General features: G+C 41.1%; 1 protein-coding gene across 2 annotated transcripts; it reads left to right on the plus strand.

The window, feature by feature from the left end:
* Positions 1–638: 638 nt before the first annotated feature.
* Positions 639–13,597, plus strand: st3gal5 (ST3 beta-galactoside alpha-2,3-sialyltransferase 5). Of its 2 annotated transcripts, XM_052059952.1 has the most exons (8): positions 639–802; positions 2,719–2,814; positions 4,146–4,263; positions 5,311–5,520; positions 5,741–5,877; positions 6,893–7,079; positions 7,347–7,505; positions 8,957–13,597. In XM_052059952.1, the coding sequence occupies exons 2-8, from the start codon at positions 2,783–2,785 to the stop codon at positions 9,209–9,211; spliced, it is 1,098 nt and encodes a 365-aa protein (XP_051915912.1). In that variant the 5' UTR covers positions 639–802; positions 2,719–2,782; the 3' UTR covers positions 9,212–13,597. The 2 variants fall into 2 exon arrangements, with proteins under 2 accessions (XP_051915912.1, XP_051915901.1); XM_052059941.1 differs by lacking the exon at positions 639–802 and having other exon boundaries at positions 2,711–2,814.
* The last annotated feature ends 1,839 nt before the right edge of the window (positions 13,598–15,436 follow it).

A 15,436-nucleotide genomic window follows, 5' to 3' on the forward strand; every position in this document is an offset into this window, starting at 1 on the left:
CGACTGCGCAGACATAGCTGGGTTAGGGTCCAGCACCCCCCGCGACCTGAGTGAGGATCAAGAGGTTCGGAGAATGAATGAATGGCCTAGTTCAGGGGTCACCAAACTTTTTGAGAGTGAGAGCTACTTCATGTGTCCTGATTGTGTGAAGGGCTACCAAATTGATACGCGTCTGAAATAACATTTGTACAAATTAAATTTAATAATATTAGAACATTAGCTAGCTAGACGTATACTGTAGCTAGCTAGTTAGATAGCTAAATAGGTAGCTATAGAATCTATAATACTGCCCATGTTTGCATTTTTAAATCATAATTTCTACGAGCAAATCACAATCCTAGCACTGGCGGGCTACTGGTGTGGTCCTCACGGGCTACCTGGTGCTCGCGGGCACCACGTTGGAGACCCCTGGCCTAGTTTGTCTTATCTCCAGTACAATTCCAGTAACAGAGATCTTGATTTCGCCCACTTTAAAGCTGAATTAAGTATTGTAAAGGCACGTGTCGATATACGGAGCTCCGTATCAATATTTTGAATTATTGTGAATTAAATAAATATTGAACTGTAAGTATTACTAGTCAGAATAAAATCTGCAACGCATTTCACGCAGGTAAAATAATGTTCAGGACTTGTTATAATCTCGCGTGACTTTGTGTGGTTTGGATGTGTGCTCGACGCCCCATTGTAACTGCGGGAATCGACCAAGACGAGCATAGACGTGAGAATGTTTCTGGATCAATACAATTTCAAAAAATGATCTCGAATCGCAACATCCACGACACGATGAAGTAGTGAGAGTAAGGTAAGCCCCCCAAAAACCTGAAGACACGTGCTCAACCTTCAATTATGTTATATAAGGTAATCTGTTGATCTGCAAGGACAAAAATGAGGATGGCGGCAGTAAAATGTCGATGTTAGATAGAGCTATTGGAACACATTTGCCGAAGATTTGAAACGCAACCTGGTTTGAATATGATTCCGAAGATTTGTTCGTGTTCGCCCTCCAAGTCGTGACAAATCTGCGACGGGAATTGTAATCGCGGGTAGTTAAACACAACTTCATACATGACCCTTTCATTGTGCTGTGCTTATGGTCTACTCTTTATATATCCTGTACATATATATAAGCAAGACGAGTGTCATTGAAAAGAGCTTCCAAGAAGATGCAAACTCTGTATAAATTGTGTCAATATGTTGAGGAAATTGTGACATTTTGAAGGCACCAGAAAGCGGTTAAAACGACCGTTTTGAACTGAAAACAATACCGTAGATTGGCCCGTGACAAAACTAGGAAAGTCTCTGTGAAGCAGTGTGCGGCTGTCTAGTGACGAGTAAGAGCAAAGAGAAGCATTTTGACACGGTAGTGCATTTTCACTCCTATCCCATCCCACTCATAGAGAAAAACAATCCCATCCGTGAAAACGAATTCCAACTCCCATTCAGCATGACTCCCACCACCGTACTGCTCCCGTTTTTAGAGGTCAAATGCCTTAATTGGAGCAAGAACTCAACCCTGGCCCGGAGAAGGCACGCCACCCTTTTCCAACTGAGCACCATTGTTTCAGATTTGGAGGTGCTGGTTTTCATCGCAACCCTTTCACACTCGGCTGCGAACTGCTCCAGTGAGAGCTTGAAGGAGCCAACAGCACCTCATCATCTGCAAAAAACTGTGATGCAATACTGATGCCCCCTCAATGCCTCTGTTGCGCCTAGAAATTCTGTCCATAAAGGTTATGAACAGAATCGGAGGCAAAGGGCAGCCTTGGCGCGGTCCAGCCCTCACTGGAAACGATTCTGTCTTACTGACGGCAATGCGAATCAAACTCTACATTGGTGGATAAGGGACCGTACAGTCTGTGTCAAGGGGGTTTGGTATCTCAAAGCACCCTCCAAAGAACTTTCCGAGGGGCAGGGTTGGATGCCTTCTCCAAGTCCACAAAGCACATATAGACTGGTTGGGCGAGCTCCCACGTACTCTCGAAGACCCTGCTAAGGGTGTAGAGCTATTTGGGTAAACCCAGGGGTCTTAATAAGGTTTTTAAAAAGCTGAATATGAGCATACAGACAGCCATTTTTTTCAACTTCCGGGTTGAGTGAATGCTGGTGTGTCTGGCTGCCGCTGCTCTCCCACAAGTTTTTGTATTTTTACGGTCGACTGTTTACTGTCTTCACACGAAATTACTGTCTGTGAAATCCACTTCAGCCCCCAATCCACTCTTGCTTCGCAAAACAAATTAGGAGGGGAAAAAGCTCTCACATACCCGATGAGCACCACATCAAATATTTCTAACATGAAGCAACGGCAACGCAAGTATAAAATGAGATGAGGGAGAGCTGGAGTCTGAGTTTTGGTACAGTTATGTTGGGTGGCTTGCAAGTCTACTTCACAGTCAACGGTCAAAACTTTGACAAATGTTGACTGACCTCGCTCTGCAGAGTTTTCATGTTATTGCATGTGTGGGTTTGTTTTGTCTACTCACTGTGGTTTACTGCCAAATGAAGAATAAGAAAGACTGCTAGGTTAATTGAAGACTCTTAAATTTCCAGAGGGTGTGAACATGAGTGATTTGTTGCCTGCCTATATGTGCTCAGTGATTGATTGGAGACCAGTCCGGAGTTGACCGCACTTCTCAACTAGAGTAGGATAAGCAGCACAGAATGGGTGCATGGCTTACTAACTTCTTTACCAAGTTGAAAATGTAATTCTCCCATGTACAGAACAAGATCCTTGCTTCATCACGCAAAGCAGATCACCTCCTATTATGGTGTGAATTCCGGGAACATGAAGCTCCCAAAACGCTGGGTTGCACCCAGGTGAGATGCATTTCACGCAATTAAATTACCGGTACTTTTCAAATAGAAATCGATAAAACAACAAATGAATGTGAACATGAATAACAGAAAAATGATCAATCATCGTTTTATTTCCACCAGGCTACTTCATACACAAATATCAGCCAGTTTTAACAAGGTGAAATTATCGAGTAGTGGATTTTGCTGCTTAATACCTATCCCATGAAAACAATATTAATCAGAATGCCATGTTTAGACTAGACGGTGCGCATGGAACATACTTTGTATTATCGCAAAGAAAATGCTTGACTTTACTTCCCCTCTAAAGTGAGCTCCATTTTGATTCTCAATGCTCTCAGTTAGGAATTCAGTTTGGCTATATCGAGCTGTTTAAGCACTTTCTGTGGACTCTAACACTTTGATTTAGGTGTGAGCAATTCCATTGGTAGGATTACTGAACACGCATGGCTCATTTCGTATTTCCCTTCCGAGCCAGTCTTTTCAACCTGTTGCGGACCAGTAGTTGGAATGTGGTCAGGTAGCTACACTCGAAAGGCATTGTGGTGTGTCTAGTTCAATTATGATTCTGTCAGTAAAACACGCCGGATGCGAGCGGTGTTAATTAAAGTAACATATTACGTACTCAGGAAGAGAGCAGAGGCAATGTCAGGAATGTTCCTCAACCACTTCTGACTTTTTGAATTTCGGGTTATTATCTGTTGTATTTGTCAAGTCAAGTCAACAGTATTTATAGAGCACTTTCAAACAGCCATCGCTGCATACAAAGTGCTGTACATGGAGCAATTTAACATGCACAATAAACAGTAAGACAAATCGGTAGTAAGGCGGTAGAAAGCACCAAACAGTAAAATCAAGAACAAATCTAAGTCATGCTGAGTCGAACGCCAAAGAATACAAGTGAGTTTTGAGGAGGGCTTTAAAGTTGGGCAGCGAGGAGGCTTGCCGAATGTTCAGTGGGAGGTCATTCCAGAGAGAGGGACCAGCAACAGAAAAGGTTTGATCCCCTCTGAGCCTCAGTTTAGTTTCTTGGTACTTCTAACAAAGTCTGGTCCACAGACCAGAGGCGCCGGGCAGGTGTGTAGGGGCGGATGAGCTCAGAGAGGTAAGGTGGCGCAACATTAGAAAACAAAGAGGAGGATCTTGAAAATAACTGTAAAATCTAAAATTGTCTTGAATTACGGTCTCATTGCATTGCTCGTGACAGTTGTTGTGTTCTTTAGGTGATGTTTTTGTAGCACTTTTTTACATTAATGTATGTTAAAATCAAGTTTGGCAAGGAAATTGAGGTAATGCAAAGTAAAATTCTGTTTTGTGTGTGCTTGTTTGTCTAGACGTGCCTTTCTATTGGTGGGAGTTTTCTGTGTGCTGTGTCTGGTGATACTTTCATCTCGGTCTGGGAAAGACACACTGAAACCTCTGGATTGGCATGTCAGCCCTGAGTATAAAAAGGTGAGTATTCAATGTTGTTCCTACTCAACGTTCAAGCAGATTGACTTTTATGTAGGATACATGGGAATAACTGACGGAAAGACAATCTCAATGTGCCAATCTATTCACCACAAATCTGCATTCTATGATATCAGACACATTTTTCTCAATTAAAACAGGCAATGTATGGTAACCGCAATGAATGTTATTACTTTTGGCTTGTCCATCAGGAGGCACCGGGACAAGTAGCTTGCATGATTTGTTAGGCAATTTTTTTTTTAAACGTCAGATGCCCAACCATTTTTCATGCTGTCTTGGGACGCAGGTCTCAACAGGCTTCTCCTTTCGGTCAGGGAGTGTGTTGTTCCCCCTTAAAAAACTTTTATGGACTCCAGCTATCTGCAGTGTACTGTACAAAGAATTTCCCGCATAGAAAATTGAAAACTTTCACATAAAATAGTGACATTGTGGTACTACGTTAGGTACCGCAATATAACGGGTAATAACTGTAGTACTTTCCTGTTGACCAGGGCCTTGGTATCAGCTTTTATGATAAAAGAGCTTTGTGGTATTTTACAGAGTGACAGGAAGAGCACAAAATACATGAATCGGGGAGTTTTTCAGCTAGCTCAGAATAGTTTGACAGAAAAAAACCCCCAAATGGATGAAATCCTGAACAGCGAACTACGGACAGGTACAAGTTCACTGCAAGGTCTTTCTTTGAGACCTCTGGAGCTCCATTTAATGACATTGCCTTGAGAGGTAATGCTCCTATGTGCTAGTGACAAGCAAATTGATACCTTGTGGTGACTGACAAGGGAGCGACGTTCACCCATAGCCTCTACCTTCCCCACAAGATTTTACACAATTAGAGTAAACCCATTAAGAACAGCTCTCAGCACGATGTAGTACAGTTCAAGATTACTGCAGCTACAACTACAATAATAAACAACTGGTTCGTAAGACCGTGTCTCTTTAGATTGTGCAAGTCTTCCTCATGTAGTGGCTTGTCGTCGTAATTATCTTGTCTTTGCGATTGTGATTAAATTAAAGTTTCCTGCGTTGTAGCTAGTGCACCAGCATGTTCAAAAAGTACTGGAGCGTGAATGTCATCGTGGAAGCACCAGGCAGGGGCTTTTTGCTCGACTCCCTGCTTCCAGTCACATGACCCAACCCTTCCTGTGGAAGAACACGCCACTTTCAAGCAACCTCTTCAAGTATCCACCCCCCTTTGGGTTAAGAGGTCTTCGGGGAAAAATACCCTCTCTGCTTCAGCAGGTGATCTGTGTTTTTCGATTCCAATACAATACTCATTTATTTTACATATCCTCCACTTGGGGATCAGCACTTTAATGATTGCGTATGAATCATTCCAAACAGTTTGTCGTGTTTATTGCACTGTTGGGGAATGACTTTGTTGAAAAAGATATATTATGATTTTTTTTGTGCAGCTAAGTGTTGTGTATACATTTTTAAAAATGCTAATTCATTTTCAAAGCTACCAGAGTCCAACGAAGCACCCTTGTTTAAAACGGCTCCTGATACATGTCGGCGCTGTGTGGTCATTGGAAATGGAGGTATTTTGAAAGGCCTGGAGCTGGGTCCTTTCATTGATCGTTTCGACACAATTATAAGGTTGGTACACTTCCCCCAAAAATTATTCTATCAGATTGTTTGGATATTGTTTCCATACGATATTGGGTTGGCTGTAAGAAATTAAGGTTTACAAATAATAATCTATTTGAACTTTAAATTCAACATGGACACGTATGACCACGCATTTCCTAACCAGATGTATCACAAATATACAATTTTAAATGTGGATAAAATACATGTTGTTAATAATTTTTCAAAATTTATTTCTCAATGCATGTATTATATAAAAGAATGAGCCTTCAACAAAAATGGGTTTGAACAATTAAAAAAATAAGTACAAATAGATTTTTTTGGGGGGGGGGGTTCCGGTGCCCATACAAAAAAAGCTGCTGAACAGCAAACCGGCATTAAGTTCAAGGACTCATTTTGAATCGCGAAAATATGTCTTGAATTGTCAGAGTGAAATGCCTCGGGGAAGAAAAAAAATAATAATACCAAGAAATTTCCCACGAGAAATGGGTTCAACCCCCCAAAAAAGAGAATTTGTTTTTTAATTGGAGAAAAAAAAATATTGAAAACAAGGTAGATCAATGTAAGTGAATTTGCAGGTGCCGAGCAGCAATTATTTAGGTATCTGTAATAAAGGAAACATCTTAGTACCCCCACCCCAAAAGTTAAATAATAATTTCTAATCAATGGATGGGTCACTTCAGCAGGTTGTTATCGAGAGACGGAAAGAGTCACAGGAATGTATAGAAGGTTCATTGCGGTTTTTACCATTCAGCTTCTTTTTATAAAACAACAAGCTACCGGTATGTAAAATGTACTGAAAAATTGAACAGTTGGTCATGCACACTCAAAACTTTAGCGGTCAAATTAACTTCACCTTTAAAGGTTAATGCACGTTTTAGACATGCATTGACCTTTTTTCAATTGAATTTATCACAGTTGCCTGTCAAGGCTACTTTAGAGACACCCTTGAGTATCTGTGTGACTGAATTGATGTGTTGCAAATGTAAGACCCTGCCTCCTCCTTGTGTCCTGCAATCGCCAGGTTGAACAGCGGTCCTCTAGGAGAGTTCAGTGTTGACGTTGGGAATCGAACCAGCCTCAGGATAAGTTATCCAGAAGGCACCCCCACTCACTGGCTTGACACAGACCCAGAGACCGTGTTTGTAGCTGTGGTCTATAAAAGTGTAGATGTCAGCTGGATCTCTGCAATGATTAACAAGCTCACCGTGGTGAGGACTGGTGTTTGTACTTTGAGTTATATTATTCTTTTTTTGTTTCAATTCTTTATTTCTTTATGTCAGGGAGAGTACATTTTAATAGTAAATGTGTCGGCGTTAGCAAGAAGTAGTAGTTTGTTTGTCTTTTTTCGACCATGTTAAACAAATCCTTTAGTTGCATTGAGTTTGCAGGTGCATGTGTTCAACTTGTGTGCATCTATTTATCACTGTTGCAGCATCTGTGATTAAGAAACAACATATGTTTGTTTTCTGCTGCAGTCATTGTGGGACTGGCTATTCTTCTGGCAGAATGTTCCAGAGGAAATCCCCCTTGAACGGAACAGGTTCAGACTCTTAAATCCACTCGTCATCAAAGAAACGGCTTTAGATTTACTGAAATTCTCCCCACCTACGACACGCTTGTGGGGCTGGGACCAGGTAAAGACACTTTTCAGAACAGCGATATATTTCTCGTCAGATAAGGATTTTTTTTTTTAAATAGCATGATTAAGACGTTGTATCGGTCTGTCGTGGTGAAGAAGGAGCTGAGCCAAAGGGCGAAGCTCTCAATTTACGTCTCGATCTACGTCCCAACCCTCATCTATGGTCACGAGCTATGGGTCGTGACCGAAAGAACGAGATCCCGGATACAAGCGGCCGAAATGAGTTTTCTCCGCAGGGTGTCCGGGCTCTCCCTTAGAGATAAGGTGAGAAGCTCGGTCATCCGGGAGGGGCTCCGAGTCGAGCCGCTTCTCCTCCACATCGAGAGGAGCCAGAGGAGGTGGCTTGGGCATCTGATTCGGATGCCTCCTGAGCGCCTCCCCGGTGAGGTGTTCCACCGGGAGGAGACCCCGAGGAAGACCCAGGACACGCTGGAGAGACTATGTCACCCAGCTGGCTTGGGAACGTCTCGCGATCCCCCGGGGAGAGCTGGAAGAAGTAGCTAGGGAGAGGGAAGTCTGGGCTTCCCTGCTAAAGCTGTTGCCCCCGCGACCCGGCCCTGGATAAGCGGTAGATGATGGATGGATGGATGGATCGATGGATGGAGCATGATTAAGACAATATTAAGTGTATAGTATAGATTAACGAGCCATGAGAGCAGGGGTATCCAAACGTTTTCCTCCAAAGGCCAGAAAAATGGAAAGCTACACGTCACGTTGAATTTTTTTAACTTTAACTGCCCGGAGACAGCTGGGATAGGCTCCAGCACCCCCCGCGACCCTAGTGAGGCTCAAGCGGTTAGGAAGATGAATGAATAACTTATTAAACACTGTAATTTTTGTTTCTGAATGATCTTTATTCTTTGTAGTGTTATGAAGAGAAATTGTCACCATTTTAGCTGTACATTTATTTGTGTTTTTGCATTTCTCGAAAAGTTTATTATTAGTAGTAGTAGTAGTAGTAGTCCCCATTATTCACATCCCACCAGTTATTCGACAGATATGACTGAAACAGCTCGCTATTACATACCAACTCTTGTTCCTCTTAATCTAAAAATAGTTTTGCATTCATTTCAGATTTATTTTCCTTTTTATGTTACTTGGATATCTGATAATAAGCATTTGACACTGCATCCGCAAAGGTGCGTCAAAGTGTCCATGATTGCAATTGTGCATGATTGCATTGCATACAGCACATTTGACAAAAAAAGTTGTATCCAATCCAATCTCCAGTTATCAAAGCCATTTTTCAATTTCACAATACATGAAGGCAGTAAGTTGGCACCTGATGACATTTTGTAGGAATCTAAATAATTTCTTGCAAGTGGTGCCATCTGAAGGAGCGGAGCACTCCAACATATTTGATACGTTGATCAATTCCCAAAGATCTGTGACACTGATTGAATCCTTGGAATGATGTTTCTTCTTTGTTCTCATCTTGTTCCGTAGAATGTACCCACCCTGGGCATCTCTGCACTGGATTTAGCTAGTTTGCTGTGTGACGAGGTGAGCCTCGCTGGCTTTGGCTACAACCTGTCCCAGGAAAGGATTCCAATGCATTACTATGATCAGCTGCCTATGAGTTTCATGCTTTGGCAGAAAATGCACAATGTGAATGAAGAGACCAAAGTTCTTAAAAGTCTCATCAAAGAGGGAACCATCACTGACCTGACGGGGGGTGTTCACTGCTCCTTCTGCCCCTGATTACCTCCAAACTACAGTCCCCCGCAAAAGCGTTGGAACGGCAAGGTCAAGTCTTTTGTTTTGTTCTATACTGAAGATGTTATAATTCACAGATCAAAAGACGAACGGATATGAGAGATAAGTTCAGGATTCCACTTTTGTTTTATGGTATTTACATCAATAGCTGTGATCAAATGCTCACACTTCCACCTCAATTGCGTGTTCCCACTGAGGGTGCGCGTGTGTAAGGCTTCCTAACTCTCTAAAGTGCTCTGTTACCTCGCCCTTTTTGCGCCTCTGGTCCACACTCTGGCTGAGCCCGCATCCCAGCGCCCTCAGCCGAAGCATTTAATCCATAATTAGTTGTGGATTTGACCAAAACAATGGTAGAATTCTTGTGCATGTGGCCTAAAAAGCGTGATTTGAAGTCTAAGTATCGACATATTAAATAGTTTATCATTTGTACGTGTGTAATTTCAATCAAAGCTTTAAAGTCGCCTGTGTATTTTGCCCTGTTTCGGTTGCCATACTGAGCGACCTTCCGTAGATTGTGCAGGAGGCCGCAAATACTGCATCGCAAATCCAGGCTTGGAGCCATTGCTGCCATCGAATGGGACCCCAAACCCAAGTTTTTACTTTTACTACTACTCTACTGCAGTTTTAATTGCATTTTAAGCAGCAAAATTGCCAAAACAACAACTGGTGTGGACATGTTTGATGATGCATATCGCAGTGGGGCAGATCGGTGACGTAACTCGCACTCTCCCAATTCTGCAATTTTTACACACTTGTATCCTTTGCTCCCGAACACTTTGTGCACTATTAGGTGTACACTTCATTGAGGACCGTGGGGCCTAGTGTGGGTATCTGGACAGGGCCTTGATATGTTAAAATAGAAGCACTTTCTGTTTGAAGGCACTCACTTTTCAAATGAGTGAAAGTTTTGGAATGGACATGATTAAAGTAACTTAAAAGTGAATATTATTTAATATTTGCAGGAGGAGAGCAAAAAGCGTCCGGCTTCGCTGAGAACCACACAGCAAGCCAAAAACAAAAAATGGCTCCTAACATAAACGAAACAGAAAAATAGAGTAGATACAAGAGTTTGTGAACAGAAAATCACTGCCTACCTTAGTAGAGACCTGACGTGGAGGCATGGGTTGCAATTTAATCGCGTTTTAATGACCGTAGCTCACGTGTACCATTTTAAAATGCTTCTCATTCTTTGCCAGTACCCTTGGTGAATTGTACATGAAACAAAATCTGAATGAGAATAATAACGATAAAATGTATAGCGCAACACCTCTGATTGCAAGCAGAAATTGCAGACTGGTGATTTCGACAACTTCCGGTTATGCAGGTCACGGGCCACCGTAGATTAAAGGTGATTTATTTTATTTTATTTTATTTTTTAAATACTTTTGTGAAGGTGAGACTTATAGTGCACACTGCACCCTGAGCATCCTAACACCAAAACATAAAATAAAAATAACACGCACACAGCCACACAAAACATTTTTTTTCCTTCCTCCTTCCCCACTTCACCCCCGCAATCGATTTGGGACCAGTCCACTAGCTACGGTCAAACGCCATCGACTGGTTGGGCGCCCCTGCTCTGTACAGTCAAGATCTGGTGATTGATTTGAACAGTCTTAAGACCTTCGTTCTTCTTTTTTGTGTTGGCGATGTGTTTTGGGTCATAATCTTGCATGATGAATTCATTCTGCTCCTCCTAACACGAGTTACATCATCAATAAAGACTAATGAGCCTGTTTCGGAAGCATCCATGCAAGCCCAACCATGACATAACCTTCACCATGCTTCACAGAAGAGCTTGTGTGTTTTGGGTCAGAAGCAGATCCTTTCTTTCTCCATACATTGGCCTTTCCATCAAAACCCTGGTAGCCGTTAATCTTGGTCTCGTCAGTCTATATAAGTTTCTTTGAAAACGTTGGCGGCATTTCTCGTTGCTTCTTTTCAAAATCCAATATGGCCTTCCAATTCTTCTTGCTGTTGCTGATGAGTGGTTTGCATCATGTGGTATGCCCTGTGAATTTCTTCTCTCCAAGTCAAGTCGCCTTCGACCTGGAGATTGTGAAACCTTCACCCCTGCCCTGTGGAGGTTGGCAGTGATGTTGTGTGTTTCTTCACAGCTCTCACAATGTGTCTGTCATTAACTCCCACTGATGCTCTTGGCCAGCCTGCACGATGTCTGTTGCTCAGTACACCAGTGGTTTTTCTTTTTAAGGACATTCCAAATTGGCTATGTCCAATGTCTGTGCGATACCTCTGATCGATTTTCTCTCTTCTTGTCTCAATTTCAAAACGTGTTGCTTTTCTCCCATGGACAGCTCTCTTGTCCTTGTGTTTGCTTAGCAGCAAATGCAGTTTTCACAGGTGAAATCCAAAGGCAAAAACAAGCACTATCTATTGTATAAATAGTCAATCTAAAAAAAGGCAACCAACTCCTGAGCAACTAGAATCGACCATCTGTCACATGTTCCATTACTTTTGTTCATTGGATAAATGGGTGGCATGAAAACAATGGTGCTCTGTCCGGAGTTGGTTCACGCACTTAGATGTAAGCGCCATAAATTAAAAATGGCAATCTGAACTTTTGCCTCATATTCATCTTTTGATATGAAACCCAAATGTCTTCAGTATAGAACCAAAAAAAAAAGGAACTGGCCTTGCCGCTCACATAATTTTGGAGGGGACTGTATATACGCAGCACTCTCAAGAATTATTTTAAGTAACACTGGTGTTGCATGGACAACATTCCGAAACAGAAACACTAAATTGCTTTGTTGAGATGTTTCAGCAAAGCGTTAGGCAAGGAAGTATGTGAGAAACATTGTTCCTGTAATGTGTTTTCTGAAAGTGCTTGTTGAAATGAACAAAAAGACTCTTTGCTTTTCCTTAGTTTACAGCATTTTTAACCATGACCAATTTTAAAGCGACCAAAATTTTTTTCCTTTGTGTAAAAGTATTGTATGTGCATGAACACATTCCTTCAGCAGATATCCTCCTCGCTGCCTATATTTCAACAGCAGTTATACAAACTTGACTATATTTTAATGTTCAAATTAATTTTAGTTTGTAATTCAGTATTTGTCTATGAACTGGTATTTGTAATAGATCCTAATAGTCACTTTTCTCTTTAAGTAAAATGGAGCCAGAGTTTTATTTTTTATATCACTATGTAAAATGCTTTGACAAAGTAAATTATTACTGTATATTGACACTGTACAAATCTGCAACGCAGAGTTTAATGTTTAGCTACTGCAAAGGCAAATTTGTGTGAAATCTAATTTAAAAGCATTCTCTCAGTACCCTGTTAAGTACAGAATATTCTGAGCAAACGGCCAACTAGGACATCACTACAACTATGGTGTCACGATATTTTACTTTAGATTTTTTTATTTTATTTTTTATTTTTTGTGACTCCATTTGCTATGATGTCAAATGACACATTTACCTTTCAAGAAGTGTTTGCAATAGGTGCGTGTGTGAAAACCAGATTACCCATTAAATTAATATTAATTTATTGCTGTCTTTATTTTGTACTCTTATTGGGCTCTGTGACTTTAAACTTCAGGGAGACGGATGATTTTTTAAAAATGTTTTCCTTCATAAAATCCAAGCTACCACAAAGCCTATTATGTTGTAGCTTTACTCTGTTAGGACCTGAAAATGTCCTTGGTCTCATGAGCACATAGCTTAGAATGAAAAGAGACTAACGCACTTGCATGCACTGATTACAATGTGTTAATATGTCTCAGAATTATTTTGTCACACACTTTATACACTGTTGGTTCTTTTTATCACCAATAAATGACATAACTTCTAAATGTTGTGATTGCTTTGTGGCGTTATATAAAAGAAACTTTTTTTGTCCTACAAGTGAAACTATGTTATAATTATATAATGATGTTTAAATGTTTTTTCCCCAGATAAGCTGTGTATGCCTCTAAGGCAGTGTTTCCCAACCAGGTGTGCGTAGGTGACATGGGGAAACATTTAATAATTTATTTGGCAGATCAGTAACCTGTGGCACAGCCACGCCACTATCTTAACACCCACGTGTCTACTCAAGCGTCTCATTGAAGCTTAGATGACTGATGAAGAGAAAGATAAATCGCTATAGTGTGTCTGAATATTATTTTGGATCAGTGTTTTGTTTCCTATATTTACATTTTAAATACCTGTTTAAAGGGGACTTCATTTTCTTGTGGTAAATGTTGCAAGAGTATGTATCGCAAAGGCTGGTTCATTTTCATTCATTTTTTTAAATGTATTTTTATTTTCAAGGCAATTGTGTTTGAGTTTAAAAAAAAAAGAAAATGCAGAAGAATCAAATGTTCAAATTACGGAAACAAAATAAAATGATCTTCACTTAATACTCAATTGTGTTACCTTGTACTTTTTGAGATTCACCAACATGTGTGAGTTAGGAGGTACTCATGGTTTCATAAAAACGTGAGCCAAAAAAGTTGGGAACCGCTGCCTTAAGAAAAAGGGGAAAAGGTTAGAGCTGTGCACACAACTGGTTCCCCGGGAGCAACTCTGGTCCTTTACCAAACCATTTTTTGATCATGAAAAAGCTTTTGATTTTCGCTAACTGGTCATTGATTCTCAGCAAATGATCATTTTAGAGGGATGAAAGAATGATCTGTTTGATCATATTGCTATACGTAACAGTACAATATACTTCAATAAAGTCGATAAAACAGTTAACAGCAGTCTGAAATACCGGTAATCCATTTTCCAAACCTCTTTATCCTCACAAGGGTTGCGGGAGCCTGTCTTCGGGCAGTAGGCGGGGGACACCCTGAACTGGTTGACAGCCAATCGCAGGGCACACAGAGACGAACAACCATCCGCGCTCACACTCACACCTAGGGTTACAATTTAGAGCGTTAAATCATGCATGTTGTTGGAATGCGGGAGGACCCGGAGAAAACCCACGCAGGCCCGGGTAGAAGGTGCAAACTCGACACAGGGAGGCCGGAGCTGGAATTGAACCCGGTACCTCTGCACTGTGAGGTCGACGCGCTAACCACCGGGCCGCCCAGAGTCTGGAATAATGTTTTATTAATAATAGCTGTGTGTTGAAAATTGAAAAGTAAAAAGGGCCTATTCACAAAATAATGCTAATAATAATGAAAATCGCAGTGTCTTGATGGTCCGGAAAGGACCATTCAGGAGTTGTCCGGAATTTCCCAGTTGCCACCCTGCCGCTTGATAACAGGGTCCCCATGAAACAATCACTGATTAGCAGTGGACCATTGACCTCTTCCACTGAAAGCAAAATTGCTCTTGCTGTAACATGGGGTAAGTTGATTACACATCCACTCTTTCCCGGACTTGGCCCATGAGAGCACTGACGAGGGCCATCATGCTCCTTTTGTAAGACCTATGACAAAATTGTTGTGCTAACACTTTTCAGTTCTGAAATGTTAAACCAGTTCAGCTAAACTATGAGCTAGTTGATTACACTGACAAAAAAAAAAACTGTACAGTATTATATCCTGTATGGAGTTTGCATGTTTGCCTTTCACCCTTGTGATGAAGAACATCAGAGTTCCTGTTATGGCTGTGAACCCAAATAGATGTATGATCGCCTCAAATTGTATATACGGTACTGTACACAACAAATGGATGAATAACCAGAGGCCACTTATAGTTGTTTGTTCAAATATTATTACAATTATTTTAAAAGGGGGGAGGGGTTGCTCACAAAAAATGCTTGCATGTTCTCAACATTTTTAAAAGTAAAGACAATTTCCAATTTTGGTATTTTAACATGAAATATGAAGCCAATGCACATAATAAGCTTTTTCGGGCCACATAAAATGATGTGGCGAACCTTGAGTTTGACACGTGTGTTCTGTAATGTCCCTAAGTGTGATTGTGAGTGTGAATGGTTGTTTGTCTATGTGTGCCCTCCAATTGGCTGCCACCCAGATCAGGGTGTTCTCTACCTATTGCCCAAAGACAGCTGGAAGACCCTCTTAAGAATGAAGCGGTTGAGATGGATGGATCGATGGGATGGATGGCTATATTGAATGACTTCCCACTTCAAGATCGCCATAACAAGTCTGACTCAAGTATCAAACCACTGTTTGATGTTTCAGTATCATGAGAAGAATGGGCCACCAACTTTTTAGCCCTGGAACGAATAGTTTCTTGTATTTTTAAAAAATTTTTATCTATAGATGGAAAGCTTGCCAAGTGTGCTCAGGA

Source organism: Hippocampus zosterae, chromosome 1, assembly GCF_025434085.1.
Source record: "Hippocampus zosterae strain Florida chromosome 1, ASM2543408v3, whole genome shotgun sequence".
NCBI lineage: Eukaryota > Metazoa > Chordata > Actinopteri > Syngnathiformes > Syngnathidae > Hippocampus > Hippocampus zosterae.

Coding starts and splice junctions, on each gene's coding strand:
- st3gal5 (XM_052059941.1), top strand. CDS start 2,711: ATGTACAGAACAAGATCCTTGCTTCATCACGCAAAGCAGATCACCTCC. Junction 2,815..4,145: donor AAACGCTGGGTTGCACCCAG/GTGAGATGCATT, acceptor TTGTTTGTCTAG/ACGTGCCTTTCTATTGGTGG. Junction 5,521..5,740: donor TACCCTCTCTGCTTCAGCAG/GTGATCTGTGTT, acceptor TCATTTTCAAAG/CTACCAGAGTCCAACGAAGC.